The sequence below is a fragment of the Melanotaenia boesemani genome, chromosome 5 (genome assembly GCF_017639745.1).
Source record: "Melanotaenia boesemani isolate fMelBoe1 chromosome 5, fMelBoe1.pri, whole genome shotgun sequence".
NCBI lineage: Eukaryota > Metazoa > Chordata > Actinopteri > Atheriniformes > Melanotaeniidae > Melanotaenia > Melanotaenia boesemani.
The window spans coordinates 23,138,877-23,151,972 of NC_055686.1; the positions used below are offsets into that span (position 1 = coordinate 23,138,877).

The 13,096-nt window shown below is 39.8% G+C and overlaps 1 protein-coding gene across 4 annotated transcripts in view; it reads right to left on the reverse strand.

The window, feature by feature from the left end:
• chd3 (chromodomain helicase DNA binding protein 3) overlaps positions 1-13,096 on the reverse strand; it is a 41,761-nt gene that overhangs the window by 13,861 nt on the left and 14,804 nt on the right. For 2 of the 4 annotated variants that reach the window (XM_041984934.1, XM_041984931.1), the window contains exons 20-37: positions 12,571-12,702; positions 12,200-12,317; positions 11,583-11,707; positions 11,255-11,486; positions 10,872-11,056; positions 10,495-10,672; positions 10,148-10,234; positions 9,704-9,789; positions 9,199-9,332; positions 8,966-9,110; positions 7,468-7,630; positions 7,184-7,335; positions 6,438-6,648; positions 6,239-6,349; positions 5,961-6,092; positions 4,298-4,406; positions 2,538-2,670; positions 328-523 (exon numbers count right to left, since the gene is read on the reverse strand). In XM_041984934.1, the coding sequence (XP_041840868.1) occupies positions 328-523; positions 2,538-2,670; positions 4,298-4,406; positions 5,961-6,092; positions 6,239-6,349; positions 6,438-6,648; positions 7,184-7,335; positions 7,468-7,630; positions 8,966-9,110; positions 9,199-9,332; positions 9,704-9,789; positions 10,148-10,234; positions 10,495-10,672; positions 10,872-11,056; positions 11,255-11,486; positions 11,583-11,707; positions 12,200-12,317; positions 12,571-12,702 (2,629 nt within the window). The remainder of the gene's footprint in view (positions 1-327; positions 524-2,537; positions 2,671-4,297; positions 4,407-5,960; positions 6,093-6,238; positions 6,350-6,437; positions 6,649-7,183; positions 7,336-7,467; positions 7,631-8,965; positions 9,111-9,198; positions 9,333-9,703; positions 9,790-10,147; positions 10,235-10,494; positions 10,673-10,871; positions 11,057-11,254; positions 11,487-11,582; positions 11,708-12,199; positions 12,318-12,570; positions 12,703-13,096) is intronic. The other 2 variants (XM_041984933.1, XM_041984932.1) reach the window with 2 other exon arrangements.

The window sequence follows — 13,096 nt, forward strand, 5'->3', positions numbered from 1 at the left end:
GTGAGGGAATGTTTGGAGCTATCACTTAACACTGAGAAGGCTTATCTGCTTGGCATTACTGAAATCAGCTCCAGGCAGAGCCATTAGCTCAATGCAGCAGGAAAGATTGCACAACAGATATCTGGTGTCTATGTCTTTCATTGTTTGACTGCGATTATCTCTCACTTTCTTCTACCTTCTCTAAATCCAATTGCCTTTATTTACTCTGACAGACTTCTCTGCTTCCGTTTTACACAGACAAAAAGGACTCAAACGCAGACTAAATTGCTAGAGTAATAACAAGCTATTTCTGTTCATCATTTTTGCTGCTGTCATGTCATTGCTGACCTTTGTGTAAGACAGCGTTTGCAGGCTTGTTGCCTGCCAGTGACTCCTTGCTGAGGTGCTGGTGTGACTCCGCCAGGCACTCCACCTCCGCAAAGCGTGCATTCAGAGCCATGGCCGGGTGGCTCGGGTCCTGGGTCATGTTTAGGTAAGCTGCCCGTCGCAGCTGCTCCTCTATCACAAGTGCTTGCTCCAACAGCTGGAGGATAGCAGTCAGGAAAAGACAGGTTTATATGCTGGACTCTTTGAACATATAAACTTAGCACAAAAACAAAGGAAACGTGCTTGGTTGGTTTTTTCTCCCCTATTAATATTAAGATTGATACACATAGTTGGAAAGCCTAATTCATCATCCTTCTGTGGAATGAGCAACACAGCTAAATATGTGAGTAGTTTTCAACTGGTATTATTAAAAGGGAAAAATGATAGACTAAACATTCATTTCCTTACTTTTTGTGAGAATAGTATGTGTAAATGGCACCCAAACAGGTTAAACTTCCCAAATTATAAGTAAAGACACCTCATTTATCATCTCCTTCAGTACTGTCATTTAGCTGATGCCTTTATCCAGAGTGACTTACAATGGTTATGCAATAGCTTTAACAGTCTTGCCTAAGCACCCAACTGGAAGGTGCTAATATTCATCTCCTCTGAGAGTTGAACCCTAGTTTCCCACATGGGAGACTGATGCGTCACCAATTGAGCTAACCACCTGCTAACCAGCCTTCAGCATAGAAAACACTGGACCATCTTTCATAAAGAGAAATGACATCATTTTGTCCAAAAATTATTATTGTGCAATTCATAAAGCAATACTCAGTTATTTTCATCCACTTGTAACAACTAACTGTAATTCATGAAGCCTAAATAAATATGACGACATGCGGGTGAGTAGGTGTAATGCAGTGTAATGTGGTTGAATTCTCATTGTAGTATCTTGTATTAAGTCCTTACCATTCATCTCTCCTTAATCTCACGACACGTTTTAACAAGATCAAGGAAAAGTGCAGAGAAAAAGATTATAAAAGGCCTGCTTTTGACAATTTAGCTTTAGCCTGGAAGCATATGGAGCATCAAACAAGGAAGGATCAAATATGCGTCATCAGGTAAGCTGAATTTGCTCAGATAATGCACAATTTTATTTTTTTAAGTTTAGGAAACTTTTTCTAACTTAAGTTCCTCCTCTGCACAGTTGAATTTACTGCTGGGAATCACAGCGTCCTGCTGAAGCTACTGGTTGCATAAGAAGTCATTCATGGTCTATGCGAGGACAATGAACTGAAGAAAAAGTCATATATATCTTTTTAAAAAAAGAAACCTCATCATGGAAATGTTGACTTTGACTATTACATTTAGTCATACAACCCACCTCCCCACCCCACACACCTCTTAGATCAAACATTTCTGCACATTGGTTAAAAAAAAAAACAAAAAAAAACAAACAAACAAACAAAAAAAACAGATTTTCTATAAGAACCAAATATAACATAATAAAATCTATTTAATTATCTGATATTGTTACAGGTTTACTCATCGTTACACAAGCATTTCATATGAATTTCTAATTTTTAAAGTGATTCAGTCCTATGTCCAGGAAAAAGTCCCTATTTGTTGGAAAGTCTTGCAAAAGATGTGGTCATGTTACTCAAACAATTATGATAAAAGCATTCGTGGGGAGAAACTGGCGAGAATAATATTTTGTGCTACCCTATGCATTGTTGATGTCAGATTTGCAAAAAAAAAAAAAAAAAAAAAAAAATCCAATAATTTGGCAAGAGACCTTGTATCTTTTCAAGAAATGATCAGTGTGAGCGATACAGTAAATGAGGATGTTGAGGGAAGGCTCTGAAACATGTGAGGAACTCAAAAACAGGATGAGAGCTCTTCCAGAAATGCAGCAGTCAGCACTACCATTCAGCTAATATGTGGGTCCAGGGGCATCTGTCATCCGACTGCTGAACAGATCAGGTGATTGAACACACTGAGCCTCAAGTTTTTTTTTTAGTAACCGAAACTATCAAGTACCAAAGCTCTCAGAATTGGCATCTTGAAGACATAGCTTAAAATTTACACGATTTAAGAAAATTGTTATTAACATTTTGAGAACTTTGTGAAGAAAGTCAAAATGTACAAACTTAACTTAAAGTAAAAAACAAGTAAGTTATCCTTTGCATTTTAAGTGGAAACTAAAGTGTAATAACACCCTGACTTACCTTAAAGCGTCGAGCCAGAAACTTGTTCTTCATCTCTAAAAAGTTGCCTTTATTCGCCTGCGACTTGAAAGGCTCATTGACGATGGCAAACTGAGGATCGTTCTGGATGTCCTGCCATCGTGCATAGCCATGTCTGGTACAGTAGTCAAGGGTCATGTTACACTTTGGGGCAAAGATAGTGTGAAACGCCACTGTGCTCGGCATCAGTCCTGCCACACATCATTCATACAGCATTTATAAATCTCAACAGCTTTTCCATCTTTTTGTGCCTTGGGAGAGCTGTTATTACAGGACTGTTGAAAAATATGTGCTTGCTCACTTTTTAAGAGGTGGATGAAGAAGGCATCAGTTCTAGCTAAGCATAAATACTGGAATAAGTGGAAACAGCTCAGCTCTTAGTTTAAATGTTTGCCTAGCAGCACTTCTAAATCCCACTAATAAATTCTGTGTAGTTTATATTTGCTTATCAATACCTGAACAAACTGAACAAACACATTAACTGTTAACCTATTTTACGGCCTTACTTAATCCATTATCTAAGGCTACTCCAACGTGCAGACAGAACAGATGTCATGTAATAAAAGTTTCCAGTTAAAATTGAACTGTTTCAAGACACGTGTCCACACAAAAACACAGAAAACCCTGTAGTATCAATGCCAGACCTGTGGTAGCGCTGTAATGCAGCTACAGAAATAAGCCAAAAACAGAGAATAAGACACAGAGCATGCACATAAACTTGGACGATGTAAACAAACATACAAAGAAGAAGATGGCAAAGAATCGTACTAAAACTGAAACGTTTGTGTGGGTTTGGTTGTAAAAGCTTCTGCAGCACAAACACAACACTGTAACCCGCCATTGTTGTAGCTGTTCATGGGGTTTGTGCATTCAAGTTATGGAGTCATCAATTCAGGAAAAAAGTGTGTTGGAGGTGTTTAGTAGATTCTGACAATTTCCACGTTTCCTGAAGGCATCATCATAGAAGGAATGTCCTCAGCCTCCCGTGTTGTTGTCACTCATGATGCCACGCTCTATCTTCTGTAGCCACGCCCACCACACCAGAACAGGGCAAAAAGTTTCAAACTAAAAACCAGAAACAAACAGCAGTGACCAGTGTCCAAGCAATAATACTTCACTACCCCATTATGTGTTTCAAGAAAACATGCTTGACGTCAAATCAATCTTCCTCCTGCTACTAAGCTTTACTTCATAATGCATTTGATATATATATATGTGTGTATTCTGAAACAAAAACATTATTGATTATTTGTTTCTTCCATAAATGTTTGCTGAGCTTAACCAGCCAGGCTTTTTTTGCACCCTTCATGGTTCACTCTAAGAGAAGCAACAAATATAGAAATGGTGTAACCACACTCATTAAACTCCAAAAAGGCAGAATTATTTTGCTTTTTTGAGCTAAGTATTAATTTGTTATTTCTTTTTTAGTCAAATTATATTGCATGGCTACTTTTGCCCACAAATTTCAGGCAGCTTCTCTATTTGTTTCATCCTAAGCAAGCCTCAGAATTAGCTGGGTGGGTAATGAAAACAGAGTTTTATATGAAAACTGCATGGCTTTGATTACCATAATAGAGAGAACAACATGAACTAAATGACCCACAACATCAGCCTCTAGGAGACACAGTTTGCTGTTTACAGAGCTCTGGCTGGCGTGTTGACTTATTACGCTGGGCTTCTGTCGACCCATAGAAAAATAAACACAGCAGGGTCATCACTCGGGCAACTGCTGTCAAGGATACATCACGATTCCCGCCAGCAGCCAGAAGTCATGTCGACGGTGCCAGATCTCATTCATCTTCCCCGAGGAGATGGCAGCCCGCTCCTCATTCTGCCAAAGGGTGTGCAGCTCTGCGGGATGAAACCAACACATGGTAGAAAAAAAAAGAAAAAGGGCAGGCTTCAAAATGCTTAGCTCGTCTAAACCTGGCTGCAGGTGTTTTCCACAGCACACCCACAGCTTTCCCAAGTTTGTGATTAAGCTCAAGATAAATTTGGCTCACTGCTGGTTTTGTGAAGAAGCTTTGAAAGCAAAAGTAATGTTTTATTTGTTCATAGAAATAGAACATTTTATGTTGTTTGGACTCCTTAGTAACCTTTCTGGAAAAGCTATTAAGTTATTTTCATCCTCAACACCTCTTCAAATCAGACAGTGAAGCTTTCAGAAAGAAAGCTTATCTTTTTTTTCTCCATTAGTGGCAACAGAAGGTCACAGTCTTTACTTGAGGTTTGTAAGTATAAAACAAAACCTGTCCATTTGTTTAAAGATTTTGTATTTTTTATTTATCCTTCAATGACCTTTTTGGTGTCAAATTTGAAAAAAAGTGAAAACATTTAGCCACAAGACTCCTTTATATAGTAATCACTGGAAGTATGATGATGTACTGCTTTATGTGATATTTCCTATAAAATTCCATTTAGCTGAATATAAATATGACTACCTCTTTACGCAGAGTTGCCTCATTCTCAGTTCCCTTTTGACTGTGTTGTTTAGCTGAAACCACACATATACACAGATAGATAATTAGGTCATTTGTTAAAAATACTGATTACATACTTGAGCTGTGAGCTGTAGACATTTGCAGGTGTGCTGATTACTTTTAGTTGTTTTTCAAATTAATCATTGATGAGAAAGATGAGATCTTTCCTCAGTCCTACAGGTTTAATCACTAATAGCTACGGTTGTGTTTTCATTTTCTTGCTCCTGATGATTGTCTGCTTTGTCTCCTTACAGAGGCTGTATGATGTTTTCTGTTATGTTCCTTTACAAGTGCAGCAGCTGATTGTCTAGGTTTTGTTGTACAGTTGTTGCTGTTGTTTTCTATATCTTCTGTCTTTGCCCCTAATCACTTTTTTCTTTTCTCTTTTGTTCACTCTCCTCCTTCTCAATCAGGTCCAGCATTAATATGTAACCCCCCTCCCAAGAATAATATTTAAGTATTATGGGTAAATGGTCTGTACTTATATAGGGCTTTTATCCAAAGCGCTTTACATGTACGTCACATTCACCCATTCAAACACTGTTGGTGGAAGCTGCCATGCAAGGCAGCTCAATCACGACCCATCAGGAGCAATTAGGGGTTCACTGTCTTGCTTAGGGACACCTCGACATGAGCTTGACCGGGCTGGGATTGAACCGGCAACCCTTGGCTACAGGTTACGTAGCTACAGGACGACCACTCTACCCACTGAGCCATGCCATCCCTAGGGGAGCCTTATATCCACAAAGCTTCATTTACTTTATATCACCAAAGCTCCCCCTTGGTACAGCAGATTTGTTCAGCATAAGGCAGCCAGATCATCATTGGAACAGACACATTCATTTGGCTTGAATGTGGTCTGAAAACAATGCATGATCTCAAATGGCATCTACTCCACATCCACTGCAGGTAAATGAGAACTAACCTGTGAAGCCACCATCTGCGATGTTGAACATGAAGCGTGGTCGCTCAGGCGGAGGCTTCCCGTTACCCTTGGGCGCCTCCTCCTTGGCTGGTTTTACTTCTTTTCCAGTATCCTTTTCACCTTTGAGCTCTTCTGTTATCAAGAAAGATAACTAAAGTTTGAATCCGTTTTTTATTTATTTGTTTTAACAAAGATAGTTAAATCAGTATCTTTATTTCTTTGTAGAAGCAGACTATCATAGATGTAAAACACAGGAGGATAAGGCCAACGATGAGCACCTTTCTTCACATCAGCTGCCTCGGCCTTATCCTTGGCTTCGGTTGCTTCAGTTGTTATACATGTTTCGTCTCCCTTTTCTTTTTCCTTCTCCTCCACAGCCTTCTCTCCTTCTGCAAAAACAAAGACACTTAAGTCGCACAGAGCTGATTTATAAGTTCACATGCATCTCAAGTTTGCTTTTCTTAGTGTTACTCTTACCTGATTTCTCTTTTTTGACCTCTGTATCTGGCTTAGACGTATGTTTTGTCTCCTCCTTACTTTCCTCTTGTACTTTTGTCTCCTCTGTTGTGGCAGCTGGAGCATCGCTTGGTTCTTTCCTCTCATCCTCTTTCACGTCACTCTCCTCTTTGTCTTTAGCTTTTTGACCAGGAGATGCACTTTGTGATGTGTCTTTTGTCGCAGAGGAACGCTACAAAGAATACAGCAGTGGGCCATCAATATTTTGTATGGTGAAATCTTCTCATGTTAGGTGTTCATCCCCTTTTACAAAATGGAGGAAATCTGACTGATGGCCTCATAGTTTATTTGGTTTATTGCATTTAAAGCTATTTGTATGTATGCCTTGTATATTCTAGCTTTTAATTATAAAAGTTTTATACCTAAGTTTTAGGTGAGCAGATTCCAGTTCATACTGTGGTAGCATCTTTTTCCTTCACTATCCTGCAAGCAACCACTACTTTAAATAATTTTCACAATGTATGACAATACCAGTATAATTACACTCAAAGCTTGACCTGCAATTACAATGTCATGTTTGATTTCCAGTGAAACTGTGAAAGCAAGCAGAAGCCGATGGTTGCCTGACAGGAAGAAAATGCCCTGGAAACATTTTTAAAAATAATGTAACTGACAATTGAATACAAAAACTTGGACATGTAAAGACAGTTTAAAACTCTATAAGTTAAAATAAAAAAAAAAGAGAGAAATTTGTTTTTATGCCCCACCTCTTCAGTGTCTCCAGTTTTGTTGCCATCCACTTCTTTCCCTTCATCCTTTTCCTTTGCCTTCTCTTTTTCCAGCAAGGCCTCAGCTTCCTCCTTGTCCTTCTCTCCCTCTTTCCCATTCTTTTCCAGCTTCTCTAACGGAGCAGGGGTTGCTGCATGTTTTCATACAAACACAAACATGTGCAGATTACAGTGGATCAAGTCCAATTGTACAGTAGCTTAGCTAAAGGGGCCCTTTCTGTGGAGCGCCCCCTGCTGGATCAAAAGCAAATATAATAGGTTACCTGGCTTTGAGGTGCATGGTGTGTTGTTATAGCTGGCATCTGGGGTGGGCGTGGCAGTCTTTACAGCAGGTGAGGAGGCCCTGGAGGAGGATTTGTCAACACTGAGCTCAGGTTTTAGTTCTGGAAGGCTCCACCGCCCGTTGATGTGCTCAAACTCTTGGACCTGAACACAAAGCAGAAAACATTCACCAAAAAAAAAAAAAAAAAAAAAAAAAAGAAGTAAGAAAGAAAAAATTTGGCACATGCTCACTTTATCTAATACCACTTCTTTTATACACACCACCCACATGCCCCGTTGGCCTAGCAGATTATCCTACATTCCCCCTGGCAAAGTCCGTAGATCAGGATGTCTGCACGTTTAAACAGGTTGGACCGAAACGTGGTTGGAAGATGTTTAGATAAAATAGAATAAACTGGCAAACTGTAAGTAGCAGCAATCCAAACACCTCTAAGGATGAAGATGAGAAACGACTGACACTCTGTTTAAGACCTGATGACTTCACAAAGAACTGCAAGTGCACTATTCCTCTTAATATCTTTAAATTTTCATGATTTTAAAAAGAAAAAACATATTCTTTATATTATCTGCAGTTGCTGTATGGCTGCACCCATGCTTCAGATTGTTTACATTCAGTTATCCTTGTTTTTATTTGGTATTTTATCACAGTTTAATTAGATCTCAATGATCATAATGTAATTGTAGGGCTGATGTGGCCAAGAAAACATGGTCATATACTAGTTAGGGGGTTGATGGCGAGATACTGACCTCCAAGTTGCCCCAGATGTGTTATTCAATGTGAGTGTGTACAACAGTGACAAGTGCTGTATGTATAAAATGAGAATTGCTTTATAATTGTAAACAGGTGTCAACTGGTGAAAGTAGCTTATACTGTAAAGTGCTCTGAGTGCCCAACAAGGCCAGAAAAGTACAATATAAATACAGAACATTTACCTGAGCTGAATTTATTTACTGCTGATCGATAAACTGAACAGCCCCTGGTATAGTAATTTATGTCATTTCTGACTACTGATGAGTTTTTATAGTAAGTATAGTAATGGAACAAAAAACAACAGCCATAAGCTGCAAACCAATCCAACCTGCCGGTTTAGGGACAGCTGCTATTTTAGCTTCGCGTTTAGCCAGACTAGGAAATAGGAAAACATTACGCAACTGTGTCACATGATAATGTAAATAAGTAAATTAAGAAAAGCCTGGACTCCATACAAGGAGTTTTAAGCTGTTTAGTGTTTTCTTTGAAAGCAAATACTATCTCCGCAGACAACTGACATACAACAGCTGCATCATAGTAAAGGTAAAATCCCCCAAAATCATGATATGATCTCTTTAAAACATTCTAAGTCTGTGTTTTACGATCAGCTTCTCCAACTCACTTGCCCATATTTTGTATCCCCAAGAACTGAATCTTAGTCCTGTCATAATTTGCTTCATTTACCAAGTTTTTCTTCATCTGGGGAACCCCAAAAACTTGGTTCTGACCTTTTTCTTGAGGAGTGACATGACACCAATACGGGTTAGAACCGGCTGGCGACACAAACCCTCCCTCGGGACGCCGTCAGCAAATGTCTCGGCTCCATCAGCAACAGGCTCGCACAAGTGACGCATAAAGAGAGAGACGTAAGCTCTGGTGAAAAAGTGGACAGATGTAGCTTAATGTAGTGAAAACAGAAGACATTTAACTCCCTCATTACTTGTTCTTTATTTAAACTTACTTGAATTCTTTCTCAGTTTTGCCCCTGAGGTCTCTAACAAGCCACTGAGAGGAGAAAGCATCCTGAGACGGCATCCCCCATCGCATCACTGCATTCAGGAAAGCTTTGCGCTGCCGTGTGTTAAAGCCCAGAACCTGTCAAAGAAAATTGCAATATATCATAGATTCCCTTGAGTGAAGCTGGCACAGGTAGAAGTTCAAATAGCACCAGTTTTATGAAACATTTCTACAGATTATTATTATTATTATGGCAGATCTTGTAGATGTTCCAGCAAATATTTGTACAGTATATTTCTCAAACCTCATAAGGCATTTTCTGAAGACGACTGACTGGCAAAAAATACTAAAAACAAAACAAAAAAAAACCAAAAAAAAACCTTGAACCATGCAGGCCATTATAATCACATCCACCACTATCTGGATAATTAATAAGCTTGGAAGGTTCAGAGTTTTTTTAAAGATGCGATAACGCATCAGAACAGGGCCGGTTCCAGAGATGTACAGACCTCAAGGTTGCCTCCCACTCGGGCCAGAAGAGGAGGAAGAGGTTTGTCCTTTTCGTTCCTCAACTGGCGACGTGACTGTCTTCGACCTTTGAGCAAAAAACAGGATGTAAGAATTTACAACGGAATATAAAACGTAAGATAATCAAAATAGTGTACGAGTTTATACAAAATGTAGAGCAAGGGCCTCAGCAAAATAGTATGAAAAATTCTGATATGCTTGAAGCCTTTTTCTTCACAATGTCTGTATTATGACGTGCATGGCCGTTTGCTTTTTATTATCAATTTAACTAGCGCAGTTCAGCCAGGAAACAGTAACAACTAAATCAGTGGATTTGACAAGTTCACAAACTTTAATTCAACCCAGACCTAAAAGTGTGTAATCGTTCATCAGAAGCTCTGGCTAATTTGGCTGATCTTTTTTTCCTTTCATCAATCTCTTCTTACCTTCTGGCCGATCATCAAAGTCTTCATCCTCCTCCTCGGAGCCCACAGAATACTCGGACTGGTTATCTGAAATGTCAGCATGCCACTCTGAAACAGCACACGGTGCTCCGTCAATAGGCCAGGCCCATTCACTTCCACTGTGCAAATAATAACTCAAATACAAGACTTTGAACAGAAAATACAACTATACAACTAAGAATCAAGTTTTATGTTTATTTATTTGGAATTATGTGAAAAAAGAATTGTTTTCAAGTACAAGTCTTCCCCAAACAAGCTGTAGTTGCAGCAGTTCAGAGGAGCTTACACAGTTTATTTGATCCGCCACAGTTTCAAACCACAGTTCCTACCTTGGTCTTCCTGTGCTGCATCGTTGTAGTTGACAGGCTTGCGGTTCCTCTTGCCTTTACCCAGTTTGCTTGCCAGATCTTCTTGTTGCTGCTCATAGTGATGCCGCAACAGCTTCTCCCAATAATCTGGGTCCACGTTCTCCTCCTGCTTGATGATCTCTCGCTCGATCTCCTCAATCTGCAGCAACAGGTGAACACACAGGTTGGAAAAGAAATATATGAATCATGATTATATATATTTAACAGCAAGATCAAGGATAGCAAGTATGTGTAATGACTAGCAAGATAATGCATCTGTGAAGCATAATGTTGGACATACTAATTAAAGATAAATAAAGGCAGATTTTTGTAGTATACTTGTTTTCTCTGCGTCTCACCTTGTCCTCCTCTCGGACCATGTACTGGGCCACTTTAAAGGAGCTGAGGTACTCATTCATGTTCTGGACATCTGAGTCATCTGTAGCATCTTGGCTTCGGTCCAGCAGCCTTTCAATGGCAGTGCTGTCATAATGGATGACGTTGCCCTCATCTTCGACTTTATCCCCTGAACTGTTCTTCATTCCTGCCAAACGTGGAGTTAAAAAAAGGGGGGCACTATTTGTTCTTTCCTACCATAACAATTTAAGAAATAAGAGCCAACATTGCCCTCTGGATGAGCCTGGTCAAGATGAAAGGATGTTAAACTGCCAGATATACTTTTCTGATAAAAACATGAATCAAAACTTGCGTAATTTCCACGTTGAACAGTAACTGCAGTCACCTTCTCCCTCATCCTTGAAGAGCTCCTCTGTCCCAAACTTCAGGATGTCATCCAACTCCTGCTTGGTCATAGAGCCGGCTTTGGATCCCAAACCTGGCCGCACCACCAGGTGGGTCAGCATCATCTTCCTCTTGGCTACTTGAGTGATCCGCTCCTCCACACTGGCTCGCGTCACAAAGCGGTAGATCATCACCTTGTTGGCCTGTCCGATACGGTGAGCTCGACTGAATGCCTGAGTAGAGGGGAGGGGGGAGGGATTTTAACTCTGATGAAAATAAACTTTAGGAAGCAGTTATGTACCCTTTTGCTATAACCAGTTGAGGAGCACCTGTATGTCGTTGTGAGGGTTCCAGTCAGAGTCGAAGATGATGACAGTATCTGCTGTGGCCAGATTGATGCCTAAACCTCCTGCTCTGGTGGAGAGTAAGAAGCAAAACTGGCAAGCACCAGGAGCTGGAGACAGAAAGAAACAGAAAGATACAGCCAAACAGATACAGGCCAGATGCTTTTGCAACAATAAAAACAACCTTTTTAAGGCTTTAGCAGCCCTCTGTATGTGGAGTGATTTTCCTAAACCATATGACAAGGCAAAGAGACTAAAATGTGGAAAATTTACAGGTTCCTATATCACAGTATCATTTTAATGACATCAGAGAGTTCGAGTGATAAGAGTGGCCTATTAATACAAGTAATTCCCTTTTCTAAAAATCACTATTACATCTATGTGACAGCTGATATTCTTAGGAAAGAGACAATAAAAAGTAATAAAAGAGGGCATGTAAAGTGTCCTCCAGTCAGGAATCAGACAGTGAAATCACACAAGAAGCCGATTATTATTACTAGAGTTCTGCATTATGACGTTGTACCTCCTTCTTAAAACTTTCTCACACTGTGTCTGCAAAAAAATCACATCATATGCACGGCACATGATGACTCCAATATCACCATTGAAACGGTCGATGGCCTCTTGTCTCAGTGCTCCAGTGATGCCTCCATCAATTCTCTCATACTTGTAGCCCTCGTGGTCCAGAAAATCCTCCAGTAAGTCCAGCATTTTAGTCATCTTCAAACAGAAGAGACAGAGACAGAGACAAAGAGAGAGAGAGAGAGAGAGAGAGAGAGAGAGAGAGAGAGAGAGAGAGACAGAGAAAGAAGGGCCGGTCATGTGTTTTACTCGATCGTATCTGCATAGTAACACAGCCAGCTGCTGAGCCTTCTAGAGATGTCATGGGACAGTGTCCATGTTGTGTGCATGCATGTTTGTTCCCTATGCTTATCCATGCTCTGTGTGTGTGTGTGTCTATATCTGTGTGTACCTGTGAGAAGACCAGTACTCTGTGGCCCTGCTCTTTCAATTTCCTCAGCATCTTCTGCAATAGCATCAGTTTCCCAGAGGCCTTAGTAAGCGAGGACCCCTCATATGCACCACTGGGTGTTTTCTGGGCTTCCTACAAAGACACACAAATACAATAATGCTACAAAGATGAACACTTGTGGACAGATGTGTCAGATGAAAAAAGCTCTGAGCCTGTGTTTAAACTGTCAACATTTCTCTATGGAAAGCAAATTGACAAGAAGAGATAAATGATCACATAGAAACATATAGTGACCAAAAAAAGACACAAACTGACTGATTAGAGAAAAAAACTACAAAATAAAGACCAACATTTTTCACAGAGAGACACAAAATAACAGCAAAGGAAAGAACGACTACACAGAGATGATGAATTATAACAAACAGACAATAAATGGCCACACAAGATAATCAGAAACAAACTTAAAAAAGGTAAAAAAAAAGAATGTTTTTAGAACAAAACACGGACATTAAATGACCATTAAGGC